We start from the raw sequence: 27,047 nt of genomic DNA, 5'->3' as shown, positions 1-27,047 counted from the left end.
ACCGGCGACCGGGCGCGAGGGGGGCGCGGCGGCGCGGGGCCGGGCGCGGGGCGCGGGGCTGCCACCCAGGGGGGGCGCGCGGGGCTCGCCTTCGCGGCCTGGCGGCGCGCGGGGCGGAAGCGCGGCGGGCGCAGGGGTGGCGTGGCGGCGGCACCGGAGCGGGCGAGCCCATGGCGCGGTGCCCCCCGAGCCGCCGCCCCCCAGCGACTGCGGAGAATGAGCGCCTCGGGCCGCCGCGCGCCGCGGGAGCGGGAGCCCCGATGATCTCGGGCTGAGCCCGCGCCGCGACCATGTCGGTGGCCTTCGCGTCCGCCCGGCCGCGCGGCAAAGGGGAGGTCACGCAGCAGACCATCCAGAAGGTGGGCCGGCGGGCGCGCGGGGCCGGGGCGGGCGCCCGGGCGCGGGGTGCGAACAAAGCGGGCGCATGACGGCCGCCACCCGCCGGGCCCCGCGCGCGCTTGGCGGCGGGGGCAGGGGCAGCGGCTGCCCGGGGCGGCGCGGCGAGGAGGCCCGGGGAGCGAGCCCCGGCCCCGGCCCCGGCCGCCACGCCCGCCGCGCAGGCCCGCGCACGGCCCAGGGGGCGCGTCCCGCCTCGCGGGTCCCGGCGGCCCGGAGCCCTGAGCGGACGCGCGGCTCCTCGGGGCAGGCCTGCCGGCCACGCTCCGCTGCCCCTAGCGTCCGGGCGTCTTTGCGGTGACAGCGGCCGGCTCCTCACCCGACAAACTTCACGGAGCCGCCTGGCGGCCTTTCCTCAGCGCCCTGCAGGTTTGGCCACATGGTTTCCTCGCGGTAACGTTTGTACGGGTTGGAGCACCTTCGACAAAAGCTCGAGTTTCGGGATCGAGATGGTAGGCTTTCCGCCGTTTCTCTTTAGAAGCCCAGAAGAGAATCGGTTTTAACCACTCCTGCTTGAATTTTCTGGATGTCTGGTAGCTGCGTGGTTCCCCTTCTGACCTTAGGCTCCTGGGCTCGGCAGCCGAGTTGCGCGGTGCCCACGAGCCTCATTTTCCCCGCGGGGTTTTCCATGTTGATGCACCAGGACCCTGTGGACCTTGTCCTCAGCTTCGTGCCTCTTTCCAGACTGCCGTCATCTCTGGTTATGAACGGTGAGGAGCCCCCAGCAAACGCTTACCAGGGAAGAGGCAATCTGAGAAAAGAATTAAATACAGACTTAGTATTGTGGCCTATTTACGTGGTGTTTACTGCATGCCGAGTACTGTTCTAAGGACTTTGCAGATCTTAACTCATTTGATTCTCGGGTAGTTATCGATATGGAAACAGGCATGTGGAGGCTAAGTGCTTTGCGGGAGTGGTGGAGGCAGGAGTGGAAGCCAGGGGTCTGCGGTGACCGTGACACTTGATCCAGGAACACTTGTCTAGGCAGAGGGTCAGATGTTTGCCTCAGAGGCACACGTCGGCAATCCAAAGGGTCTCCTGACATTTTTGAAGCTTAAGTGTGACGAGCACACTTACTGGTTTGAGAGGCACCTTTGACCTCGACCTTCATCCGGGCATTTGCACTCTGCACCTACTCCCTGCTAAAGCTCCCCAATTCTCCAGGCAATGGCATGTGTTAGAGCCACACTCCCAAACATCAGATCAGAAAGGGACACGTGCCAGCTGCATGCCAGGGCAGAAAATCAACCTGCTGACCATTGAAAGAGGGTCTTCGGTGGAGGCGGTCCTCCGTCTGACCTGCTGGGGCCAGCAGTCTGTGTACTCACCTTCCTGTTTTGACAGTGAACATACGTTTGGGGCTATTTCATTGGCAGCCTGAGAAGGGCGTGAGGTGCATGTCACTCACATTCACAGCGTTGAGAAAAGGTGCCTCAGAAGCAAGAGAGCAGGGGTACACACGTGCCCTCAGAGTGTTGGGCAGGGGTCTGCCCTGCAGAGTCCTACTCAGCCTTCAAGGCCCCACTCAGATGTCCCCATGCTGCGCTCCCTTGGCGGTCATATGATAAGCATAGCACTTGGACACGTTACTTGGGTCCCAGTCAGTGTGTCGTTGACCTGTTCTTTGCTGTGGCCCAGTGCCTGGCACAGTCAGCGCCCGTGCACACTGGAGCACGTGTGGCACCAGTTCTGTCCATGGAAGTGTCTAGGGTAGGTAGATGTGTTCCTTTCCTGGGGCTGCCGTAAGAGATTACCGCAAACTTGGTGGCTGAAAGCAGCAGCGATTTTATTTTCTCACAGTTCTGGAGGCCAAAAGACAAAGTGTTGGCGGGGTTGTTACTTCCTGGGGGTCCGGGGGAGGGTCTGTTCCAGGTTTTTCTCCGAGCTTTGCTGTTGCTGACTTGCAGACACGTCACACCTCTGGTGTAGCTTCTCTGCATATGTGTCTGTGTCCACATCTCCCTCCTCAGTAGGGCACAGTCACTAGATTGGGCCCCATATTAAAGTGTGACCTCATCTTAACTTGATTGCATCTACAGTGACCCTGTTTCCAAATCAGGGCACATTCACAGGCACCGGGGATTAGGACTCTTAACGGGTCATTTTGAGGGATATGTTTTAACCTGTTAGCAGGACATGAAGGTGTGGGGGGGTATTCCAGACAAGGAGAACCAAGGAGCAGATGTAGGAAGGGTCAGGGAGTCAGTCACAGGGGGTCCATGCATGGCCTGCATAAAGGGGTGCGGAAGACTGAAGCAGTCCCAGGGGGGCCCGCCCATGGTCTGTGTGGAGGCACGGCGGCCATTGCTGGGGGGGCTGGTGGGGGGCAGGGAGAGCCAGCTGGCTCTGGGGAGCCCGGCCGCTGCTGAGGAGCCTTGGCTTGTGGGACCCAAAGACCCTCAGAGCCGGGGAGACAAGTGGGACTGCACTTCGGTGGGGACCACAGGACACGATGTTGTTAGGAACCTGGGGTGGAGATGGGCAGTGTCCCAGCAGACCAGTGACCCCCGTCTGTGACAGACCAGTTGGCCCAAAGGCTGTGACCTGCCCCACACTGCTTTCCCCTGGTCTGGGACTGGGGCGTCCCCCCGTACAGTGCTGCACCCCCAGTGCTACTGGCAGGACGGCTTTGTGGCTGTGGCTGGCTTGGGCACACTGGAGGGGCCCCTGGGTGCCAGGCCTCAGCGGGCATACAGGTGCTTTGCACACAGTACTTGCCTAATAAAAGTAAGTTCTGTTGTTACTGTTTGTATCAGTTTTCTTGATTTGTTTCATTGGCCAGAGGGCGGGGGTAGTGTCTTGTCTGTCTGTCCCCCCAGTGCTTCGTGTGGGGGAGACACAGCCCCACGGGAACCGGACAGAGCCAGTAGCTGGGTGGGCGTGGTCGCCGGAGCGGGTCTGGAACAGGAAGGCGAGGCCAGCACGGGCAGCTGCCAAGCCCAGGGTCTGAGAGCTGGGGGGCCGTGACCCTGCACACCAAGGGGGTGGGTGCACAGGGGTCTGCTTGTCTTGGGGGTGGGCGGTGCCACGTGTCCTTGCAGACCTGGATCCTGTGGTCTTAAGGGACGAGGGCTGACATGGTAAGGAAGGCAAATAGGCCATTTTTAAAGGTAGAGTTGTCCTCACATCTGCAGATGGCATGGAGACACCGCGCCTCCCCTTAGCTTGGCTGATCGACAGCGTCAGGCAGTTGTTGCCGAAAGCTCTTTGCCTCCAGTGAGCGGGGCCCCAGGGAAGGGGCGCTCAGTGCCCGTCTTTCCATCCCCAGGGACAGGAGGGGCAGTGTTCCGTCACTCGGATCCTGGTGGGGCCAGGCCTGGGGCGCTGTGGGCTGGTGGCCGTTGGTTGGGTTCTCCGTGTTTTGTGGCTACCTCAGGGAAGGTGCTGCCCTGCGAGGCACTGAGTGCCCTTAACCTGGGCAGTGGGCCCCGAGCCCCTGTGGGTGGGGACGCTTGAGGAAGCGTGTCCTCTGTTCTCCAGGAGAGAACAGCTGTGGCCAGGCCTGGCAGTAAATGGCCCAGTAAAACCTGGCAGTAAGCCCCCCTGCTGGGTGCCCCTCCAAAGAAGATGTCCTCCCAGCCTGAACCCTGGGCCCTCAGAAGCCCTCAGGCCTGGAGGACAGGGAAGCATTTGGGTACAGGGCAGCACCCACCTCACCTCCCTCCTACGCTCTCCTTCCTAAAGCCGTCTCCTGCCTCCTCCCATGTACATCTGTCCTCGCAGTAGCTGGGGGTGCAGCCTAGAGGCCAAGGAGGGGACAGCAATGGGCTCTAGCGTGACTTGCTCACACGTGTCCCATGGGCCAGTGGGCCTAGGCCTGGGCACCTGCCTCTGTGTGCTTGGAGCCAGAGGGTGGCACACTCAGGTGCCCCACTGTGAGTGGGAAGCTGTCACGCCCACCAGCACTAGGGTCCCCACGATGCCCAGGGGACCTGGGAGGTGGTCGGCCACTCTCCTCCACCTGATCCCCAGCAGACACTCGACTGCCCACCCTGCCCTGTGTGTGGCTCTGGAGGCGGCAGGCTCCGGGGAGAAGGGCTGGGTGCTTGCCACTTGGGCCCCTGTGAGGCGGCCCATCCGCTTTGCCAGGGGCAGTGGGCTGTCTCCATTCCTTTTCACCTGGAGATTGCTGGGGTGAAGGGCGCAGACGGGACCTCACAGCTGCAGATGGGCAGGGTGGCTACCTGGGCTCAGATTCTTACTCTACTGGTAGAAGCTGCTCTGTGCCTCAGTTTCCTGTTTGTGATAAGAAGGGTGCTGTGAGCTCCTTCCAGGCTGTGCTTGCGGTTAAACGAGTCTGCCTTGCATAGGACAGTGCCGGGTGGAGGGACCAAAGGTCTGCTGCCTTTCATGAGATGCTTGGCTGGAATTGCCACTGGCACCGGGACAGGCAGGGAGGTGACCGCGGGAAACCGGCCCAAGTCCCGGGGTGTGTGGAGGAGGAAAGGTAGCTGCTGGGGCGTGGGTGAGGCATGGCCAGCTGAGGGGCGTTGACTGCGTCAGCACCTCTTAAGCGCCATGGAGGCAGACACTTGTGCTGCACGTGGTGACCGGCCTTTGTAGGAGCCCCCATGCCCCGAAGACAGGAATCGACCCCTGTGCGGCCTAAGGAGGAGGAGGCGTGTCACCGTGTCCTTCGGTCTTTGGGAACAGGACACGGGCATCGGATGCAGAGATAGGGCCACAGCGGGGCCCAGCCCCTCCCTGGGACACTTCATGGGGCAGGAGGCTCCTGATTCCTGGGCCCCGCCGGCTTGCGTCAGAGGAGTCTGTGGTGCCGCTTGCAGACCTCCTGTCCCCCAGTGGCTGCCCTGGGGCCTGGGGCAGGAGCCCTGATAGATTAGCAGTGTCTGCCCTGAGGACAGAGTGGGCAGAGGGGCTTAGAGTGCCAAGCACTACATCAGCTGCCTGGCAGGGCTTAGCCAGCAGCTGGTGAGCCAGCAGGGCGACTCCCAGTAATTCAGCTCCCGTGCACATCCCCCCAAGGGTGGGGCATGCATGGCAGCCCCAGTTGTAGCATAGAAGACAGCAAGCTGACAATACCACACAGGATTCTCTGGAGCTTAGGAGACAGTGAGGTGAGGTCTTCATGTGCTGACTCAGGACAACCTCCGAGACATCAAAGAGGGAAGGGATGGACATGCACCTGTTGGGGGAACTTTCCGGGTACATGGTACCTTCAGAAGGAGCGGAGCTGGCTGGCCTGGCAGCCTTGGGTGGGAGGCGCGGGCCTGCCCCCCACTTGGGGCTGTCTGCACGTTGGCACATCTGTGAACCTCTTCCCGTTAAACAGAAGGCCACAAACCTACTAATTAGAAGAGTGGCTGCCAGGGTGATGTGAGGGGTCTTCCCATCCATCGTAGGGTGACCTGAGAACCCTCAGCAGTCAGCCTCAGGGATCCCAGGCCTTCTGGGGCCACACCAGGCTGTCAGGGGTGGGGGGGGCACTCCCCTTCAGAGATCCTCACACAGGCCTCCCCTGGTGGCCACCCCTGGCACCCACTGTCTGTGGCTCTGGGACGTGTGTCCTCCCCTTCCCCATCGCCATCCTCGCCCCCACACTCACCCCGTCAGGACCCACGTGCGGCTCCTCAGCCCGGGCCCGCCCCACACACCTTGTGTCCTCACTGCCAGTGGTGCTGGTGAGAAGGGCTGCTCTGGGCTTTCCGAGCCCTGCACTGGCCAGCAGGTCTCCGCGCCAACTCCAGTCCCTTGTAAGCCCGCGTGGTCGGCTGTTACAGAAGCAGCAACGAAGGAGCGGCATTCCCCAGCTTCTACCCTGACGTTTCTTCTCCCATGTGGTTGTGGGGCTTGGTCCCATGGCACTCTGACCCCTGGGACATCAGCCAGCCTGACACAGCAGAGGCTCGAGATGTGCTCGTGCACGAGGTCACCAGGATGACCACGGAAAAGGAGGCATCGGCGTCCCGGCTGGCCTCGGTGGTGAGCCCACGGGAGACCAGCGGCAGACCTGCCCAGCCAGCCCAGCACCCTGAGAACTACAGTTTTTGCCTTAATCACAGTGCGTTGGGATGTTTGTTATGCAGCAGGGGTAACAGATGCCCCCGCATATGTTATGACCTTGGTCCCACTGGCTTCTGCAGTCACACCAGGCTGCAGTTGAGAAAGTCACCCTCACTCTGCTGGGCACAGGGACCCTACCTCTCACCCCAGGGTCCTGCCGCTCTGATGCCCTGCACCTCGTATCCAGCTTCCTGGGACTTGTCTCCACTCCTGGCTGTGTCCTGCTCTGCCATGCCTTTCCCATGCCCCTCCCTGCCGTGCCCTTTCTCCCATCCTCTCCTGTACGCTCCTGGTCTCTGCCTTCCAGCTCCAGCTGAGCTGTCATTCCTGGGCACCTCCCAGGCCCCTGCCGCCAAGATCACGTTCAGCCCTGTGCTGCCCCGTCTCTGCCAGACCCCAGCCGCCTGCTGCTGGCCCCATCGTGAGCGGGAGCTGGGCCCGTGCTCCTCCCTGTGTACTCGCCTCCGGCTGGGATGGGCTTCAGGCGATGGGGTCTCCCCAGCACCCGCCAGCCGTGGCCCTCGACGATGACCGCAGCTCCTCCAGGCGGCACTGCCCGCTTCTCAGCTCTCTACCCCAGCACCCCTTCCTCAGGAGGCGCAGGCCACAGCTGGCCCTTGGGATCCAGGCTGCGCACTTCAGGAGCCTCAGACCCCTTTCTCAGATGGCACCCGCCCAGGGCATCCCTAAACTGCAGAAAATCAGTCTTCCCAAGAGAGCAAGTGTGAGGGTGTGGCTCCGACGGGAAACAGAGCTGCCTGTGGGACTGTGATGAGCACCAAAGTGCATCCTGGGTCCTCCAGTCGGTGTAAATGGCTCTGGTTTCAGCTTCATGTCATGGACACACGTTTTTGGAGACATGTACTGTGTAGAAGAGTCACATGAGGCCCTGGGCCTGACTGACTCAGCCAATCCCAGACCTATTTTAGGCTTCTTTAAAGTCAGTCTTCAAATGATGACATTAACAAATGCCTGTCCTACAAATGCATAAACGGAATAAAATCTACATTGCTCATCTCCGACCCGTAGAGAGCGCAGGTTTCCTTCTCTCACTTACCTGCTGGTTTGTAGGTCAGAGTTCACGCTCGTCGGCGCACACGCCCTGGGCAAGTCACAGCACCGTGGGGCGCATGTTAACCGGGATGAATCCGTCCAGCCCCACTCTTTCCCACTTCCCAGCAGCACCCTCTTGCTGTCCTCATCCCACACTAAGTGACTCCTTAATGTTTTTAGTTCTAGGCATCGTCAGTTGCCTTAGCTCCAGCTACTGTAACAAAACATTGCAGCCGGGCAGCTGCGGCAGCAGCCCCGTTTCACTGTTCTGGAGGCTGGACGTCTGAGGTGAGGTGCCGCCTCCTGCCTTACCGACGGCCACCTTGCCGCAGTGTCCTCACGTGCAGGAGAACAGACCCGTGTTTCTGCCAGGGCACTGATCCCACCCTCGTGACCTCGTCTGACCCTCGCCACCTCTCCAGGCCCCTCTTCCTGAACCGTCCCATTGGGGTTAGGGCTCCCTAGGAGTTGGGGGGACACACAGATGTTCGGTCTGTAACACCTGTTGGTTTCACGTGATGACGGCAAGCAGGGATTTCCTCACACACCCCTCCCCGGCCACATGCTGCACTCCTGCTCCCCCGCCCAGGGGGCTTCGTCAGGAGGGGGGCCGCAGGGCTGCTGGGTGCAGAGGCGGGGACAGGAGGGCAGGCTCACCTCATCGGCCTTCCTGCCTAGCCTTTTGTTTTCCCTGGAGGCGGTAATCTCTCTAGTCCTGTCTTGCCAGTTTACCCCAGACCCCTTCCAGCCACAGAAGCCTCCTTAGCTCCGGTATTTGTCAGGTTCTTCGTCTCTGGGCCACTCTTCTTGGGCCTCCCTGGGTGTCCCTCCACCATCACCCCGCAGTCTCTCCCTGCGCCTGTGTGGGGTGTGGTGAGCCGCATCCTTTCGTAGCTTCCTGAGGAAAGGGGGGTGGGCCACGGACCTTGGAAGAGAACCCCCACACTTCCTCCCCCAGGTCCCCCAGCATTAGCTGCTCACCGCTCACTTGCCCCCTGCCCCCCGCCCTGTGTGAGCAGGTCACTGTTCCCTGAGCCCCTGGGAGGAGGCTGCAGCCGCGATGCCCTTTTACTCACAGACCCTCAGGCATGACATCGTCACCACGTGCAGGAACCACCATAGGGGGCCGGCGTTGGTACAGCACTGCTCGCTGACCTGCAGCCCTGAACGCGGTTACCCGTGTGTCCCACCAGTGTCCCGGGTCACAGGGTAAGGAAGGGTTACTTCCGTCTTCTTTGTCTTTAAGACGTTGGCCTTCTGGAGAGTATGAGTCAGGCACTGGGGCCAGTGCAGGTGGAAGAGCATCTTCCCAAGCTGTGTTTCAGACGGCGCATCATTCTGCCCTCACACCAGGTCTGCGTCTGGCCGACTAGAATTTGGGGCTCCCTCAGGGTCGGTTTTTCCCTGTGGAAGACTCCCCGGAAGGAGGATGTCCTGAGGACGTCTCCTTCCGGGCCAGGCCGCCTCTCCCCGGAGTCTCCCATGCTCTCTCCCGGGAGGCCCCCCACTCCCGGTCAGGTGGCCTCCCTCATCAACTCGCACACCTCATCCTGAAAGAATTGGCCTTGGCTGCTTGGAGTGTTCTGTTTTCATTATCTTTCCTATTTTCCCTGTTGATTTTCGGATCTGCTTTCTAGGAATCGCCCTCGGCTTTACACCCCAGATGTTCTGTTGGCCTCCTGCCCCCGTCAGTGCTCGGAGGCCCCCCAGCTGTCCCCAGGTCGCTGCAGCATCACAGGATCCCTGGGCGTGACGACCCCTCTGGCCTCCCGGAGATCGCAGTGATGCTGGCGGCTTGTCTTTCAAGTTTCCCTCTTTATTTCTTCATCTCCCCCGGGTTGGCCTCGGTAGCTGGCTTTGGTTTGTCTGTTTGTCTAAGTCACGGACTCCCGCGAGCACTGGGGCGGCTGGGGGATGCTGGGTGCTCCGGTGGGTTGATCTGTGGCTTCAGTGGAGGTGCTGGCCAGCCTCCCATATCCTGGCGCCTTCTGCCCAGGCTGGTCGCCACCCCCGTGCCCCCACATTCCCCATCGTGGTCCCGCCAGGTTAGCAGGGGGGAAGGTCCAGGAGTCTCAACCTTCCGGAGCCCGAGGGTCCACAGGCGGCCCAGTGTCACACCCACACCCTGACCGCTCGTGTCCCGTAGCTCCCTTGCCTACACTGCCCTTCCAGCCCAGTTCTGTTCTTATGTGTGTTCTTTTTCTTTCTTTTCGTCTTTCTGTTCTTTTTCGTCCTTAACTCACTGCACATCTGCAGGATTTGGGACGCCGTGTGTCCCTCTGCGCGTCCGCCTGATGTGCCCTGGCCTCTTTCTGGCCTGTTTTGACTCAGCTGAGATAGCGCTGTGTACCATGGTTTTTTTCTTTTAACATCCTAACAGTGTAACATTTTCTCACACTTTACAAAGCTAGGAAAACATGTCTGGTGCTGGTTGGCGGTGGATGGCTGTGCCATCACAGGCTCCAGCGATTCTGTTATTGAGTATTAACTTTCTTGTCCTTTCTGAGTATTAAGAATGGTCCTGAAATGAGCATCCTGTGCATAAAATGTATGTAGTATGTGTCCTTAGGAGAGAATTCCTGCTGGAAATCATGGGTCAGGGAAGCTGAAGCTCTGAAGAATTTGCAGGGCGGCATTCACAGGGAAAGAAAGACAGTTTTCAGCTGCTTTGATTCCTTAATTTATCTGGAGAAAGAGCCCTAACGCGGGGATGGTGGGATTCGCCCTATCCTGGTGTTGAGGCCCCCGCCCCCGGCCGCGCTCGCAGGCCGCCCCTGGCCCACAGCGCCCCCTGGTGGTCCCCTGCCTTGGGCCGGCTCCTCGGCTCAAAGGAGTCGCTCCGTTTGGGGCATCACCTCCATAGCGAGGAGACATCAGAGTGTAGAGAGGAGGAAGCTGTAACTTAAAAAGACGGAGCAAGAGAAGCCAAGCCTGAGGTGGCAGAGGGAGAAGCTGAGCTAGGGTGGTTGCTCTGCAGGGCCTCCGGTGGCCCAGGCCCTGCAGGGTGTCGGGGCCAAGCCCTCTGCGTCCTGTTGTCCCCTCCTCGGGATCCCAGGGTCAGAGCACAACTCTGGGCCCGTGTTTCACAGGGAGGGGAAGGTGGGTGGCCCTCGGACCCGCATGCTGCATCACTGGGACGGTGGCAGGCTGATGCACCCCTCTGCCTGCTCAGGCCTGCAGGCTGAGCCCACTCAGCAGCCTCCCGGGCCGAGGCGGCTCGCAGACAAAAGGCATAGATGCTGCTCCAGTGAGTCACCAGGCAAAGAAAGGCCTTTCTATGGAAAGCAGCATTTGCTGGGGCTTGGTTCTCCCCTGCATCCAGAGCGGGCAGGCCAGTTGTACGGACAGGTGGTGGGTAAGCCGGCGTCCTCTGCCTCAGCGGGCTGGCCTCCGCGTGGACAGGCCGCCGGGTGGGCCAGCTGAGGCTGGTTGCCCTTGCCCTCTGCTGTGTGTGCACACTTACACACTGCCCCCTCGGCGTCCCCACTAGGTTTCCTCCCTCTCCCGCGCCTTCCATCACCTCCTGGGTCTCTCGCAGCCATCCCAGGTGCCCAAGTGGCCGTCCTCAAGAGCTGGTCCTTGAAGGTCTTGTGATGCCCTGAAGGGATGTGAGCTGCTTCTCCCAGGACTGCGCCCACCTGTGTGGCCATGACCTGGGGGTCTCACATCCCCCAGACAGGGCCTTAGGCACCCAGGACCCCTGCTGCAGACCATCGGCCACACGAGCTGGACAGGCGCACTGTGGCCAAGGGTGCTAGAAGAGGGGCTCCTGCGGGCTGTGGGTTTCCATGTGTGGGTGAGAACCTGGGACCTGCCCCGGGGCTGCAGGGGATCGACCTGGCATGTGGAGGGCCACGCGCTCTGCACAGGGACCGAGGCCGTATGTGAGAATGGCAGCACGCACACAAACCACGCCGATGGCAGCTACTGTTGCGCATCTGATGTGCGACCCCAGCCGGCGCCCTGGGACCCCGCGCAGGGCACCGGCCGACGGCTCCCACCCCCTCATTCACTCTGCCTCTCCTTCAGATGCTGGACGAGAACCACCACCTGATACAGTGCATCCTGGACCACCAGAGCAAGGGCAAGACAGCGGAGTGCGCCCAGTAAGCGCCGCGTCGGCGCCTGGGTGTCCGGGCCCCAGGGCCCCCCCGCTAAGGTGTTCCCCAGGGAGACGGTGTGGAGAGGCTCCGCGGGAAAGGGGAGTGTGGGAGGCGAGGGCTCAGCTGGCGGCTCCGGGCAGCGGGCGGACAGACGCAGCAGTGAGCTCCTGTGGGTCGGGCTTGGAGTGACGTCCGGGGCTGGACACAGAAGGTGCACGAGCTGGCATCAGGGGCACGGGTGTGTGAGAGGGTGTCACACCCGCCAGAGAGGTGCAAGGGGCCACTCCGCACCCCCAGCCCAGAGGCTTTCCCATGTGGGACTGAGCCCCCTGTTTCCTTGTAGGCCCCTTCAGGGGGCTGGAGACATGGAGCCAGCCTGGTGCCAGGCCAGCTGGAGGAGGGCTTGTCCTCTAGCTTCTCCCTTGGCCCCGCCTCCTCTAACCCACTCTCCATTCCACCGTCGGAAAAGACCCTGTGTCACCTCCCCCTTAGCCACCACCGTAGGGCCTTCATGGCATTTGTCCTCGGACAGCATCCTGCTCCCTGCCTGGCCTCATGCTGCACCACCACCCGCTGTGAGGCCTGCCTTGTCCCTGGGCGTCACCTGGGGTCAGCTTCCCCCTGGGGCTTGGCTGCAGGGCGAGGCTGTTGGGTAAACCTTACTTCCGCTTTGGGTCGGCCGCAGTCTCACCGCACACCCCTTGCCTGCAGGTACCAGCAGATTCTGCACCGGAACCTCGTCTACCTGGCCACAATCGCGGACTCCAACCAGAACGTGCAGTCCCTGCTCCCTGCAGTGAGTGCCTGGGGCGGGAGGGCTTCCCATTCCCGCCCAGGACAGCCAGGCACTGCTTCCGAATGCCAGGGGGCAGCAGAGGTCTGAGCCTCCCCCGGGGTATCCAGGGTGACAGGAGTGGGGGGAGGGAGCGCCCTCGTCACAGGGGCAGTCGGCCAGGCGGTGTCGGGCATGGACTGGTCAGACTGTGGCCTCAGCTTCTTTAGCAAAGGGAGGTGACCCCTGAGGGACCAAACTCAGAAACGACAGGAGGCAGGTCCTGGGGAGAATGACGAGTGGCTTGGGGTCGTCACTGTGGAGCCTTCTGAGCGACCTGTAGAACGGGCCACGAGCGTGTTCCGCTGGGTCCAGAGTGCGTCTGACCCAGTATACTACACAACTCAAGTGTTAATATTTCATTTTCTGCAAACATATTTTCCTAAAATTTAATTATGGGTCCAAAGGCAGGGTCCAGCAGCGGCTGCCTCAGGCCTCCTTCATGGTGAGCCTGGTGGCCTTTGTTGACTGTGGTGGGCAGGGAAGTGCCAGGACAAAAGTGTCACTGGGAATGGCTGACGTCCTGATGCCCCCTTGTCCCCTGGAAAGTGGTGACATAATAAATATCAGAATGTGTTTTGCTGTCGAAAATGTTAGACCAGCCTTAACTGACCTATCAAATTGGGATTCTATACCTTGGAGATCCCAGCAGATCTTGCTAGAAACTTCATTTTCTTGGTTAGGTGTAGAGGCATCTGTGTCCAAGCCTTTGGAGCTACCGTTTGATGTAGATCTGGGAGATGAGGGTGGGAAGGGTCACTTGTAATCCTGGTCTCCCTTCTGTGTCCTGTGATCAGAGGTGGGCTTGCAGGGGTGGGGAGGGGGCAGAGCATCTGCCCAGGTGGAGTATCCTGGGAATGCAGCCACTGAGGCACAGAACAGCCTGTGCAAAGGTCCTGGGGCATGGGGGACCCCATGGGGGTGTGGATGAGGAGCAGAGATGCCTGGCCTTCTGAGCCTGAGGGGGCTGGGAGGGGTGTGGAGCAAGACGAGGTGGACGCAGCCTGCTGGGCCTTGTGCAGTGGTTCCCTGTCCCCCAGCAGTAGGGAACCCAGCTTTGGACCTTCACGTGCATATTGCTATACTTGGTACTTGTCTAAGTTCTGAGGATTTACATAGAAAACTTGGTGTCTCATCGCCATCGTGGCCTGCGGTGCTCAGGCCTGATAACCTGTGGCATCCAGCCGAGTGTGAGAGCAGCAGCTGATCACAGACATTTGCCAGGTGACCATGGAATGTAGCTGCAGATCCCACGGGCTGCCGAGTCCTGGGTGGCTCCTGGTGGTTGACCGTCCTCTGTAACCTTCCTGTCTCCACAGCCGCCAACTCAGAGCATGAGCCTGGGCCCCGGAGCGCTGTCCCAGAGTGGCTCCAGCCAGGGCCTGCACTCCCAGGGCAGCCTCAGCGACGCCATCGGCTCGGGCCTGCCCCCGCCCTCTCTCATGCAGGGCCAGATCGGCAACGGTGAGCAGGCTGAGCACCAGAGTGGGGCTGGTTCCCGGCAGGCTACCAGGCGGCCGACTGTCACCATGGTGCAGCCCAGGCCCTGTGGGGCCGAGCACAGGAGACCCAGAGGTGCTGTGCAGGGCAAGACATGTAGAGGGAATAAAGCCCTTATTCTCCTTTGACACTCAAATCAGGGGCTATCCAGTCGGGGGCTCCATGTGGATTTCCTGACGAGCAAAGTGCTTGGCCTTTGGATGGAAAAGCCATTGGGAGCTAGTTAACAATGTGACAGTAAACAGGCAGCACGTCCACTTTGGTGGCATGTGTGTTTATTACTTTTTTAATCACTTAACTGTGCACTTCACTCCCAAGTGCTGTTGGCCATCAGCTAGCCTCCCTCCCCACCGTCACTTGGCCTGTGCCACCAGGAAATGGTGTCCGGCAATGAGGCCAGGCCTTCCACCCACAGGGTTCAGATGGGTTTAAGGCCCCCCTCCTTGTCCCTCCTGGCAGGTCCAAACCACGTGTCCATGCAGCAGACAGCTCAGAGCACGCTGCCCACCACTTCCATGAGCATGTCGGGCAGCGGCCACGGCTCGGGGCCCGGCTACAGCCACTCGGGACCCACCTCACAGAGCGTGCCCCTGCAGGGGCAAGGTGCCATCGGCAACTACGTGTCTCGGGCCAACATCAACATGCAGTCCAACCCAGGTACCGCCCTGCTTGGCCCTGGGGCCGCCCCCACCTGACCCTGGGCCTGTCTCCGCAACCTTCTGAAATGTGTGCAGTCCACCCACCTGGTCCCAAGGGGCTGCCCTCCTCCTGCTGGGCGCTGGGCTGCTGCTGGCAGGAGGGCAGGGTAAGTCTGAAGGCCACCCTCCTCCCAGAGCCTCCAGAAAGGCAGGGCATGGTGACACAGGCCAAATGGGGCCAGCTTTGAGGGGCTTCAGGGAAACCTGAGGGGTAGCGACCTGTGCCCTGCTGGGAGGGTGAGGCTGGGCTCACAGGACGAGGCAGGGGCGGCAGCCTCGGGCACAGAAGCGGGTAGGATGTGGGCCGCACATGCCGAGCCAAGGGTCCCTGCTGGCTCGCGTCCCAGTGAGCACTGGGGAGGCACCAGGTCCAAAGTGAGAGGCCCCGTGGGTGCCAGACACACCAGACTGGAAAGGCTTAGTACAGAAAAGGAAGATGTGAAGGAGCTCTTTGATTTTTTTGATATTAGTTACATATTGAAAATAATCTATTTTGGACATATTCCATCAAATAAAATGTGTCACTAAAATAGATTCCACCTGTTTCTTTTTACTTCATTGATTTGGCTCACATCCCACTGTCGGACAGCGCTTGCTTGAGGGGGTTCTGAGCAGGCTGCCATGAGCAGAAGGGTCAGGGGTGGTGGCCATCAGGAGCCTTAGAGGCCAGGTCTCAGGTGGGCAAGGCAGAGGCTCTTCTGTCACCAGCCTTGGGGAATTAGGGGCAGCGAGGGCAGGACTCATGTTTCTGTGCGTGAGAGGGGGCTGGTAGCCATGCGACGTGCTTGCTGACATTTTCCGAACACTGCCCAGCTTCAGTGGTGGGAGGGGTAACTTGGAGTCAAAGGGCAATCCGTTGGGGGAGCTGCAGGAGATCAGAGAAGGGTGCTGCGGGGCCTGTGGTGAGGGGCTGGGGCCTGCCCTGTGAGCTTCTCGGGGTTATTCGGGGTCTGTCGTGTCGCCCAGTGTCCCTGATGCACCAGCAGGCAGCCTCGTCCCACTACACCTCGGCACAGGGCGGGAGCCAGCACTACCAGGGCCAGTCGTCCATCGCCATGATGGGCCAGAGTGGGCAGGGGAGCAGCATGATGGGGCAGCGGCCCATGGCGCCCTACCGGCCCTCTCAGCAAGGTAATGCCAGGCCCACACTGCCCCCGGTCCTGCGGCCGGAGGGTGGTCTCGCCCAGCTGCGCTGGAGCAGGGCATGAGGCTCCGCCCGTCCGCGAGGATCAAGCAGAGGTGTTGGGGTCAAGCCAGTGGGACTAACGAAGCATGGATGTTGGGAGCGGTGCCTTCCTGGAGGACAAGGAAGTGTCCTCCTTGCCCCACTGTGTGGGGTCAGGGTCGGGGTCAGGCATAGGGTGGGGGGGAGGGGGAGGCTGTGCTGTAAACAAAGTCCAGGGTATTGGGGGCTGGATGTGGGGGAGAGTCTCCTGGTATCCTGGGGCATCCTCCGATCTGAGGCCCTTGAGGGGTCCCCACATAAGGGGAGAGCCTCCTGAGTTAACGCCTGTGTGCGCTGTCTGCCCCCAGGTTCGTCCCAGCAGTACCTGGGCCAGGAGGAGTACTACGGTGGCGACCAGTACGGCCACAGCCAGGCGGCCTCGGAGCCCATGAGCCAGCAGTACTACCCCGACGGTGAGGCCTGTCCCCGTGCTGTCACGGTGGCGGCATGTCACCACAGCTGCTGACCACTGCTCCCAGCCATTCCCAGTTCAGACCAGTCATGTCTGCTGTCCACCAGCAGGGCGTCCAGGGCCCCTGTGCCTGCATGTTTCGGGGCAGGGGTGAGGGCCGGTCTTGGCCCAGCCCCTTGCCTCCTTCAGGCTGCTCTTGTCCCTTCCTGGGAGGCAGTAGCAGTTCAAGGCTGAGATGTGCAGTCCTGTGAGTAGGTGGATTTAAATGTTAAAGGACACACGCTTTATTGTGAGGTGCCTCCGGGAAGCTGCTAGACCCTGCTGTTCTGTGTGACACTCATGTCCCAGCTGCTCATTATCATTTCTGCCAATGATTTTCCTTTAAATTGCCACCTTTCAGTCATTTTTAAATAGTCCAGGTTTGAGGAAGTGGCCTTCAGAATGGTCATAGCGGATGAGTGGGATTGCGGGAGGAGGATGGCCCTGGGCAGGGAACCTGCGTGAGCATGGGGTGGGCTGACCAAGGCAAGTGCAGGCGCGCTGTGGGCCCTGCATGCTGCCGACAAGACCTCCTGCGGGGCCAGATGCCCCCAGAGCAGGTGCAGGATGGCGGTCACACAGCAGTGCTAGTGGCTAATGGCCACGGGGGCCTGTGTTCAGGCACCAGCTGTCCTCCCTCCTCTTTATCCCCTCGGCCGGAATCTGCTCGCCGCTCACCCCGCTGAAAGCAGGACAGTAGCCTGCGCTTTGAGGGAAGGGGCGGAGGCGAGAGGCCTGCAGAGCTCCCGCAGGAGCTGGTCATCCTGGGGAAGCCAGAGCCTCACCCAGGTCTGGACTCCCCCAACCTGACAGCGTTGTATGCAGGGTCTGGGTGGCCAGGCCCCCGCTGACTGCAGGTCGCCTCTGTTTGCCTGCAGGACATGGTGATTACACATACCAGCAGCCATCGTACACAGAGCAGGGCTATGACCGGTCATTTGAGGAGTCCACGCAACACTACTATGAGGGAGGTAAGGAGCCTGCCTCAGCCTTGCCTGGCTGCCACTGGGTGCTCATAGGGCTTTATGTGGTGTAGGCTGGCCACTGGGTCCCCGCCTGCCTCGTGTGGGTTCATGGAACAGGAGAGGGTTTGGCTGGCCTCAGTCCCCACTACCTGGTCCAGCTGACCTGCTTGGGGCCTGTGAGCTGGTGGCAGAGCCTCCTCAGTGGGCAGTCATCCAAACCGGGTTGGCCAGCAGGGGTCCAGGCACCCTCTGCCCTCCCGAGCCAGGCTGGTAATGCACATGGGGCACGTGGCTTTGTAGGGTATGGCCTGGGCATTTCTTCAAACACCAGCTGGCCACACAGAGTGCACCTTTGGGTCCCTGCACAGTGCTCTCCATGGGGTCTCACCAGGGCTGCCCGGCAGACGGGGGCTGCAGCTGAGACCTGCTAGGGGCTGGCCCTCCAAATAAAGCCCAGGTCTGGATCACCCGCCCGTTTCTCTGCAGCAAATTCTCCCACCCTGGCTGACAGTTCAATGCCACCAAATATGGCATTGGGCAGGAGTATGCAGTGGGCTCTTGAGTGGGTGCCCGCTGCCCAGCTGCAGGCAGAGGCCCTGGTCCTTCCTGGGGGCCCTGAGGGAAAAGGGTGACTTGCAGGCCAGCAGGCACCCCAACTCTGGCTCCTGTCTGGAAGACAGCCATGGAGAAGGTGGGGTGGTGCTGGAAAGCCCCGAGGGAGGAGACAAATGATAAATGTGGAACATGGGATGTGTAATCACCGAGCTTTTTGGTAGCATTTTAAAAAACTGGTAGAAACACATAACAAAATCCACTGTCTGACAGTCTCTCGGGGCGTGGCTCTGTGGCGGGCATCCCCACATCACACTGCAGCATCGCCATTGTCCCCAGGGCGATTTGGTCCTGAACTGAGATCGGCCCCATTAAACGCTCACCGCCACCCCCGGCCCCCAGATCCCTTCGCTCTCTATGAATCTGCTTCAAGGGAGCTACAGGGACCTGCACAGTCCTTGTGCCCGGCCCTCCCATGCGCACGCATCTGCAGGCCTGCCCATGTCTGAGCACCGTGGCTGCAAGTGGCCCACTCTCAGTCCCGGTCCCTCTCCTACTTGGGCAGTGGGAGCTGACACCCACTGAGGGCTGCGGACCGCCAGGGGAGGGTATGCGTGTTTATCAACCAACACTGCGATCAGACTGCCCTCCTTAAGGCTGAAGGACACTCCGTGGCCTTGTAGACTATATTTTGCATATCCGTCCGCTGGTGGACACGGCTACTGCCACCCTTTGGCTGCTGTGAAGGCCGTGTACCAATCTGTGTCCTTCCTTCATTTCTTCTGGGCTCACACCAGAAGGCCTATTGCTGTTTACAATGTTTGAAGAGCCACCACCCTGCTTCCTTAGTGCAGGTAAGCTTTGTAGTTACGCAGGATATGAGCTAATAGACAATTTGGAAAATACAGGAAGTGACCCATAAGGCTGTGCTGCAGTCACTGCCAGTGTCCCTGCAGTGGCTTCTCTGCTCACATGTTTGCGGACTGGCTCACTAAAGTGGGCTCAGACCCAGTCTCCCAGCCCTGGGGTCTGGGCCCTGGGGGTCCCTGCCCGTGCAGCCAGCCCTGAACAGCTGCAGGGACCTGGCCGTGGCCCTGGTGGATCAGAACCGATAGTGACCAGGCGGCAAGAAGCAGCCTCCCGTCCACCTCCGAGCAACTGTTCTCCCCCTGCATTCACAAACTGACCCTCAGGTGACGCCCGCCTTCACAAGCAGGTGGCTTCTGTGCTGTTTCCCTCACTGCGACTTGGGCAGCTGTCAGGCTGCAGCCAGTCTTGCCTCTTGTCAGGACTATGGCTGTATGTGACCTGCCCATGACCTCCTCAGCCTCCCCCACCATCTACACATGACCTTGGCCTCCCCGCTGTGACCTGTCCTTGACATTTTTGGGCTCCTGCCATGACCCACCGTGACCTTGGTTGCCCTGTGATCTGCCCGTGACCTCCTGAGCCCCCTCATGATGTGCCCATGACCTCAGCTTTCCCCCTTCCACACAGAGAACTTGTGTGTGACCTGCCAGTGACCTCGGGCTCTCCTCTGTGACGTGCCCGTGACCTCCTTGGGCCCTGCCGTGACCCACCCATGACCTCAGCCCCCCAGCCTGTGACCTGCCTATGACCTCCCCCTCCATCCCCCCATGGTCTGCCATGACCTCAGCACTCCTCCCTGCCCCCACCGCTGATGCCTGCAGGGAACCGCTTATGGACACCACAAACACTGTCTTCTTGGGGGAGCCCAGGCTCGTGTCCACCACTGTCCTCGCTGCTAAGATCGGCGTCAGTGAGCACTCTGTGCCATGTGTCCGACACCTTGGCCGTTTCTCGGGCAACCATTCTCCTCCCGCCCCGCCCCCTGCACTCCTGGGCCGCTGGGGTTCAGCTTCGTCCTCGGGCTCTGCTCACGCCAGCTCCACCATGTCCGAGGGTGGGTCCTAAGAGGATAGGGCGTTCGGGCAGAAGTGACCACCCACAGCCCGCTCAGGACTTGCTGCTGGAGGTGCGCACTTGTGCCCTTGTTTGGGGTGCATGGCCTTGTCTTCTAGACTTGAGGCCTCGTGTGTAGTGAGGCATGGGTGTTTGCTTTGAGAAGCTGGGGTGTGGATAAGTGGCCTGTGGCCCCCGAGGATGGGGGATGTTGAGTAGAAGCCATGAGGGCACAGATCAAAACCAATATAGAAAACTTTGCAGTAAGTGGATCTGTCCCACTCGGGATGAGGAACCCTGTGGGGCGCAGGTGGCTGGTCGTGGGCTTGTCAGAAGAGGCAGTGTCCCATAGGACAAGAGAGTACTAGTATGCAGAGGACCAGTGCTGGGGAGTGGCCTGGGCAGGATGAGGGGATGTGGCCCACGGAGGCAGGTGGGGCACAGGTCACCATCAGGGCCCCTGCCAGGCATGGCCTGGGAGCCTTGAAGTCCTGTCACATTTTGTTGCCGTGAGGTTTGCTGTCCGACTGGACACGTGTCCAGTGGGCACCGTGGCCGCGGTGGTCGTGTGGAGGCTCAGGGTGTCTGGGTGTTGCCCTCTGTAAAAACAAAGGGAAGCAGGATGCCACACTCACATCCATGCACACACATGCACACCATGTGACACTCTGGAAAAACACCCAGGACACTACAGGAATGGCTGTGATGGGGACCCATCTCCCTGCACGTCTTGAAGGTGGGCTTGGTTAGTTTTCATGATACCAAATCAGATGAATGTATGTGCTACTCAGAAGTTGAGCCTGAAGGTGCCAAGCATGGGCTGTCTTTGAAAGTCAGAGCCCCCACCCGTAGCTGAGGTCAAAACGGCCCGCAGTGTCCCCGAGTTCCATCACTGTGGTTTGTGTGGAACGCGACAGTGAGGTGATCCCTCATTTGTTCCCTAGCTGCTTTGCCATCACATTCCTCACCTGGGTCCCTTTTCTACTAGGACTGGACTTCGGGCAAAAGGGGGGCTGAGCCGAGGTGTTGTCGGCAAGGTCCTCCTATTGCTGGTGCCGGCCACAGCCAGCCACTTGCACGTGAATTAGCTCTCTAGCTGTCGTCACGTGGAGAGTAAATAGGGCCTTGAAATGTGGGAATGCGCAGGCTGACCAAAGCGCCTGAAGCCCTGGAGAAAACTCGCCCCGTTTCCGAAATGGCGAAGCTGGGCCTCCGTCGTTGTTGCCGGACCCGGCGTCAGTTGCGAGGAAGGAGCTCAAGGTTGTTCCCTTAGGTGGCAAACGGTGGGAGATGCTACAGGATCTCAACAGTCCACCTAGAGAGGCAGCCGCCTTTCGATCAGAGCGCATGTTCACTCATTGTTCTTTCAAACTGCAAATTGAATTTCCTTAATAGGTTTTTAAGCTTTTCCAATGTGAATTAGATCTCAGTAAAGCTGTTACTTAAGAAAATCCCTAACCAGGACCCAGTTTTTAAATACTTGTATTTTACAGCTCCCAGAAAGGAAAGTTACTTACAACTGGAAAAATAAAGTAGAAAAACGGATTCTTTTGCTACCAGTTTGCATAATCTGGCCTCCACTTGCTTATTTCTGGGACATGTTTTGATTAAAACAAGAACAACTACAGTGGTCCCCCCTCATCCGCGGGGTCTCTGTCTGCGGTTCCGGTTACCCAGGGTTAACCCCAGTCTGGGAGCAGGTGCTCCTGCCGAATCGTCAGAAGGGCCACAGCAGCTGGCGCTGCGTCAGCGTCTGCGTCTCTCACCTCGGGTCACCCCCGCACCAGGCCCTTTATCATCTCACATCACAAGGAGGTGAGCGCAGGGCAGTGAGGTACGCAGGGAGAGACCACGTTCACGGAACTGTTACGACAGCACGTCGTGGTCATGGTCCTACTTCATCATGAGTCACTTGTGAATCCCTCACTGCCTGATTTAAATTTAAGCATAGTAAATTGAACTTTAAATTAAACTTTATAATGGTTAGGTGTCTATAGAAGGAAAACCATTATATATGGGGTTTGGTACTACCTGCGGCTCGAGGCATCCCCTGGGGTGGGTCACATCCCCCATGGAAAGGGGGCGGCACCCTCTCCGTTCCCTGTCCAGTGTCACAAGGGGACGCGCTCTTGGGTCCCATCCACCCCCTCTTCCCTTCTGCTGGAGAATTGGCTCTTATGCACACTCAGGACCCAGCACATCGCCAGTTAAAGGCCATGCACTTTGTATGGTTTTGAAGAGCAAAGCTCTGTTCAAAAGATGAAAGGAGACTTTAAAGTGGTCTTTCTATAAAGGTGTTTGAAAACCATGAATGGAATTTAGTCTCTGTGCTGAATCTGAGTGGCAGCTCTTGAGGCCACCATTGGACAAGACCTCGTAGGAAGATCGTTAAGTGGTTGTTAATATCCCCTCTTAACTCTGGGTGGTTATTTGGTGATACATACATTGCTCTCCTAAGTTACTTTTCCTACTGCAAGCTTTCTTCCAAAATGATGAGGCTTTTGGCATGGGTGCTGTTCAGCGAGTTCGATTTTTGAACATAAGAATTGACATTCTCTGAAAAAAAGAAAAAATGAATCTACAATCTCTCTCAGGCTTCCCAACACACAGATAAAGAGCAATAGGTAAACACCTGCCTTTTTTATCCTCTGAGGCGCTAGTTTCGTGAAGTCAGAGAACAGCCCATCACGGGTCTGAGCTGAATCACATGCCCTTGGCCGCACATTTGCCAGTAAAATAAAAGTGTCCTGAGACTTAGGGGTCCTCTTGGATGTGACCTTGGAGTACTTCCTCGGGGGTTGCCATCTGAGATAGCGCCGTCTTGCTGCTGTGGCTCTCGGTGCCTCCTCAGTGGGCTGATGTCCTTCCTGCTCCTGTCTCCCCAGCTCCGGGCTGCTGGCTTCTGTGTGTGCCTCAGTGTCCCTGTCTGTAAAGTGGGCATGTGGTAGTGCTTACAGACACTTTGTGTCACCTGCCTGGGACATTGTGGGCACCGGACATTGTTGCAACGTATTTCCTGATCAGTGAGAAAATATTTCTCAGTAATTGACCTACTAGACTTTTCTTGAAATAAATTTGTGGGCATAAACACCAAGCGTTCTGTGTTGGTGTATAAAACACATTGACGTGCGCTGTCCGCACGGAGGTTCAGTGCAAATGGCAAGGGTTTGCCATGTCCTCCATCACTGCTGCTTGGGCTGGGCTTTTGGCTCTGTGGGTGTGTGCTTGTACTTCGTTCTTTTCCTTCACGACTGGACCCGTCGACCGGCTGCTCACACACACCCTCCCGCGTCTCCGCTTTGGCTGCTTCAGCTTCCTGGCCGTTAGTCTCCAGGGGCTGTTGTGACCGGGTGCAGAGCAGCAGGAGCTGACCTGCACCAGAGGCCCCAGGGCAAGCTGTCCCAGGGCTGGTTCCTTCCAGGGGCCTTTCCCAGCTCCGGGTAGGGAAAGGGCCCCAGCCTGCCTGTGCCATCACATGTCTGTCTCCCCGTGTTTATGCCCAGATTGCCCTCCTGGGAGGATGCCAGGCATCAGATTTAGGGCCCACCCTTATCTGTACGACCTCACCTTAATAATCACATCTGCAAAGACTCTGTTCCCCCATGAAGCCACGTCTACAGGCACCTGGGGTCAGGCCACCATCATCTTTTGGGGGACACAGTCCAACCCACAGCACCGGTATTTGTCTTGGTTGCAGTGACTGTTTGCTTTGGGCTTGCACCTGTGTTTCTGGAGAAGTGTCATGGAAGGTTCGACTCGTGAAGCACGGGCACCGAGGCAGGCGGGTGCAGGGACGTGGTCAGCAGAGACGCGGTCAGTGTGCCTGTGCCATGCAGGAGCGTCTGGGCTCTGGGCCTGAGCTCCGTGTCCTCCCTCCGCAGGGAACTCGCAGTACAGCCAGCAGCAGGCGGGGTACCAGCCAGGCACAGCCCCGCCGCAGACCTACCCCCAGCAGCAGTACCCCAGCCAGCAGAGCTACGCCGGGCAGCAGCCAGGCTATGGTAAGGAGCGCGGCGCCTGGTGACACTGCCGGTGGGGGCGGAGGGGCCGGGGGCACCCCACGGCCTCTGTGTTTGCTGTGGTCTGACTCCCGGAAGGGCTGCCAGGGCAGTGCAGTGTCCCCCATCATCACAGCCCACATTATCGGGGTGGATTGTTGCAACTAGAGCTTACACTGGGGCCCGACTGCGGTCTGATCTCACGTCAGCCCCGTGGCACTGGTTCCCCGGTGACCTTCTCTATCCAGGAGACATCTGGTCTCGGCTCCTCTGGGCCAGGACAGCTGCTCCGGAATCCCCGTCCCCCTGGGCCTTGGCTGTCATGGAGGACTGGGCGGGTACCTGGACCGTCCTTCAGGCTTTCCTCGGGGCTCTGGGTTATGGGTTTGGAAAGGAGAGCATGGTGAAGTGCCCTGTGACTGGCCTGTGCCAACGTGGGTGTCCTCAGATGTTGACCTCAGTCACTTGACCAGGGGCATTGTCCAGGTCTGGGCCTGTTTATAGCAGCTCTAATGCTGGGACTATCTACACAGGTTGGTTTTCTTCTGTAAGGACACCCAGGCCCTTCCCCCCTGTTTATCTAGTAATCAGTCACTGTGCTGACACAGACTCGGGCACCGGTAAGGAGTAGCCGTGGTGCCACTGGTCAAAGAGCTCTCTGTCTGGTCAGGTCACCCCCGCCTTGCCCCCAGGAGCTTCCCATCGGCCCCTGTGTCCCACTGACATGCCCCGCCCTTTGGTTTTTGAACATGCCCTTATTTCAGGCTCTGGAAGCCCCCGCTCCAGAAGCAGCCATTTCCCCAAGGAGGCCCGGTTCCTTCACAGGAGAACGGCATTAGCAACCGAGGTCTAGGGGTGGGTGGGGGTTCCCTGAGCCCATTTCCACTTTGTTTTCACCTGAGACAGTCCACGTGTGGGTCAGGCTGGCAGCAGCGTCTAGAAGTGCTTGTCCGTTCGTAGGCCTCACCCCGCGAGGACCCACAAAAGTGTAAAGGGGCCGTGGGTCTGCCAGACCATCCAGGGGAGCCCAGGAGACAGGCAGGTGGGTGGAGGGAGCTTTGTGAGCTGCAGGACACCAGAGGGAGAGGTCCTGCCTCCCAGAGAAGAGCAGCAGAAGGCAGGCGCAGTGTCACTGAGGCCGGCCGCCTCCCAGAGCAGGTTGCCCCAGGATGGTGACCGTCCCTCGCATCTGCCCAGTCCCTACAGGCTCGTTCCACCCACCCCCCGCAGGTCTGCCTGAAACTGTGGCCCTGGCCCCTTGCCTGTGGGTCGTGTCTGCCAAGAGCCCAAGACCACATGAACCGAACCTCTTCCAAGGTCCAAACCCACTCCCAGGATAGCACCTGGGCCCTGCTGTCCGGAACCGGGCACCACGCCTGAGCTTTCCTGGCGCTGCTGTCAGGAGGCACCTTGCTAGTGTTCCCACCACGTGATGGCCTTGCAAATTGTTCCCACTTAAAATCACAGAAAGGGCCGTCCTGCTGATGCGACCTGCATGGGTAAGTGATCAGCTCATTAAGGGACTGAGTTCAGTGAGTCTTCATGCAGCGTCCGGCCATCCACACCTGAAGCGTCCTGGTTCGACTTAGACATAGTCCTGCGTTCCCTCAGCACCCAGAGCGGGCCCTGATCTTCCAAAGACCACACGCCCCGGGACCCCTGATGGCGGCTTTGACCTCCGTGGATACACATCCAGGCTGGTGGTCCTCCCCCTTTGCTACACCCTAGAATCACCTGGGAAGCTGTAAAAAAACAAGGTGCCCAGGTGGATGGTGTCATTGAACTCCCAGGTGGTTCTGATGCTTGGTAAGGAGGGAAAGCCATTTTGCAGCCAGGACTAATTAAATAGCATTTCTTGAAAAATTACTCAGCCCTGATCAGTTCTTTCCAAAACCTTCAACCTGGTTTCCACGGGAACGATCACTGTCTCTTGCTTGTGCGTCTTCACCAACTGCTGTGACATTTAACTCACGTGCTTACAGCCACCACCTTACCTGACAGAAGCTGCTTCCAGGAAGCAGGTGGGCCCGAGAGCTCGGTTCGGATTGAGCACCCTGGCTGTGGGGGACTTGTGCCATGAGAGAACGGGTACCACCAGCAGCCTGGAGCACGTGGGGTGGTCTCACAGGTGCTGCTGTGTGTCCCCAGGGCCTGCCCAGGGAGCCCCCTCGCAGTACTCCAGCTACCAGCAGGGACAAGGCCAGCAGTACGGGAGCTACAGAGCCTCACAGACGGGCCCGTCCGCCCAGCAGCAGCGGCCCTACGGCTACGAACAGGCAAGACGGTCCCAGACCGTGTCTGTCCGAACACACCAAAGCCTCTTGCGGTCATGAGGAATGACAACGAACTAACTGGCTTCCAACCCCTTCCAGAATGTTAACTCTCTGAGCCTGTGAGGTTTTTAAAAGTCGCCTCTATGTGCTCACCTTGGTCAGACACAGCTGGCTGAGTGACTTCATCGGGCCAGAGTGGGGGGCTGGCGGTGGGGGAGCTGGTAGAGCCTTGCTGACCCTCTGATCTCAGTCATTAGCCACAGGTTTGGAGGGTGGCCTTCAGAAAGCCAGCGACCTCCCTGCCATGTGGAACTGGGCAGAAGGCTGCTGGCTGGCTTTTTGTGCCTCTTTCCCATCTCACCCTGGATGTGTGTTGGGCGGGGTCTGCCCTGCCTCTGGGTGTGGACCCTTTTACTCAGGACTACAAAGTATCATCTTTGTCTTGGTCTCTTGCAGGGCCAGTATGGAAACTACCAGCAGTAAGGGACAAGCCTTCTTGGTGGAGCCTTCCAGTGGCATGTCCGTCCAGGCGGGCGGGCAGTGGCAATTCAGATGACCTGTGACCTGTTGGTTGCCCTCTGCCCCACGCAGCATCTGCATGTGAAGCGTGCACATTGCATGCTGGGGATGATGCCAGGCGTGCACTGCCGGCGCGAGACAGCGCTCTGATGGTGTGACTTATTTGGTGCTGTGTATAGTGTTGTGTTCCATACAACGGAGAGATTGTCCCTTTATTGCCCCCTTCCCCCATGTTTCTAGCTAGCGTTAGGGGTCCTTTTTATCACCAGAGTATTCTGTGCCCAGTAATGGGACGTATCTACAAAATTCCAGAGTCTCTGTGTTCATAGAAGCAGCCTCAGGTCTGGCTTCTCACACAGCCGTTGTAATGTGCTTTTGTGACTTGTCTTTCACTGGCTACACCTCAGCTGGACGCACACGCGCCGCCTGGATGGCAGCCTGTCCCTGTGCCTCGACATGGTGGTGAGAGGCAGCATCTGTGTTTTGGGTCGGTTTCTGTTACACAATGAAAAGGATAAAATATGCTTCATTTGGA

General features: G+C 59.4%; 1 protein-coding gene across 6 annotated transcripts; it reads left to right on the top strand.

Moving 5' to 3' along the window:
- The first annotated feature begins 58 nt into the window (after positions 1 to 58).
- SS18L1 (SS18L1 subunit of BAF chromatin remodeling complex) lies at positions 59 to 27,047 on the top strand. 6 transcript variants are annotated; one of them, XM_073236376.1, is made up of 12 exons: positions 67 to 359; positions 756 to 848; positions 11,503 to 11,579; positions 12,288 to 12,372; positions 13,728 to 13,872; positions 14,368 to 14,565; positions 15,573 to 15,737; positions 16,140 to 16,244; positions 17,161 to 17,253; positions 23,604 to 23,723; positions 25,869 to 25,996; positions 26,450 to 27,047. In XM_073236376.1, exons 1-12 carry the CDS (start codon positions 291 to 293, stop codon positions 26,474 to 26,476), a joined length of 1,305 nt encoding a protein of 434 aa, XP_073092477.1. In that variant the 5' UTR covers positions 67 to 290; the 3' UTR covers positions 26,477 to 27,047. The 6 variants fall into 6 exon arrangements, with proteins under 6 accessions (XP_073092479.1, XP_073092478.1, XP_073092477.1 ...); XM_073236377.1 differs by lacking the exon at positions 25,869 to 25,996 and having other exon boundaries at positions 61 to 359; XM_037006419.2 differs by lacking the exon at positions 756 to 848 and having other exon boundaries at positions 74 to 359.

Source organism: Manis javanica, chromosome 5 (assembly GCF_040802235.1).
Source record: "Manis javanica isolate MJ-LG chromosome 5, MJ_LKY, whole genome shotgun sequence".
Taxonomy (NCBI): Eukaryota; Metazoa; Chordata; class Mammalia; order Pholidota; family Manidae; genus Manis; species Manis javanica.
The sequence above is the reverse complement of the archived record's forward strand: the minus strand, read 5'-3'. Positions and strand labels throughout refer to the sequence as shown.

What these genes read in the sequence shown, in the direction of transcription:
- SS18L1 (XM_073236376.1), top strand. Translation starts at nt 291, where the DNA reads ATGTCGGTGGCCTTCGCGTCCGCCCGGCCGCGCGGCAAAGGGGAGGTC. An exon ending in CTACCGGCCCTCTCAGCAAG is followed by an intron (nt 15,738 to 16,139) that starts GTAATGCCAGGC and finishes GTCTGCCCCCAG; the next exon opens with GTTCGTCCCAGCAGTACCTG. An exon ending in CGGGCAGCAGCCAGGCTATG is followed by an intron (nt 23,724 to 25,868) that starts GTAAGGAGCGCG and finishes GTGTGTCCCCAG; the next exon opens with GGCCTGCCCAGGGAGCCCCC.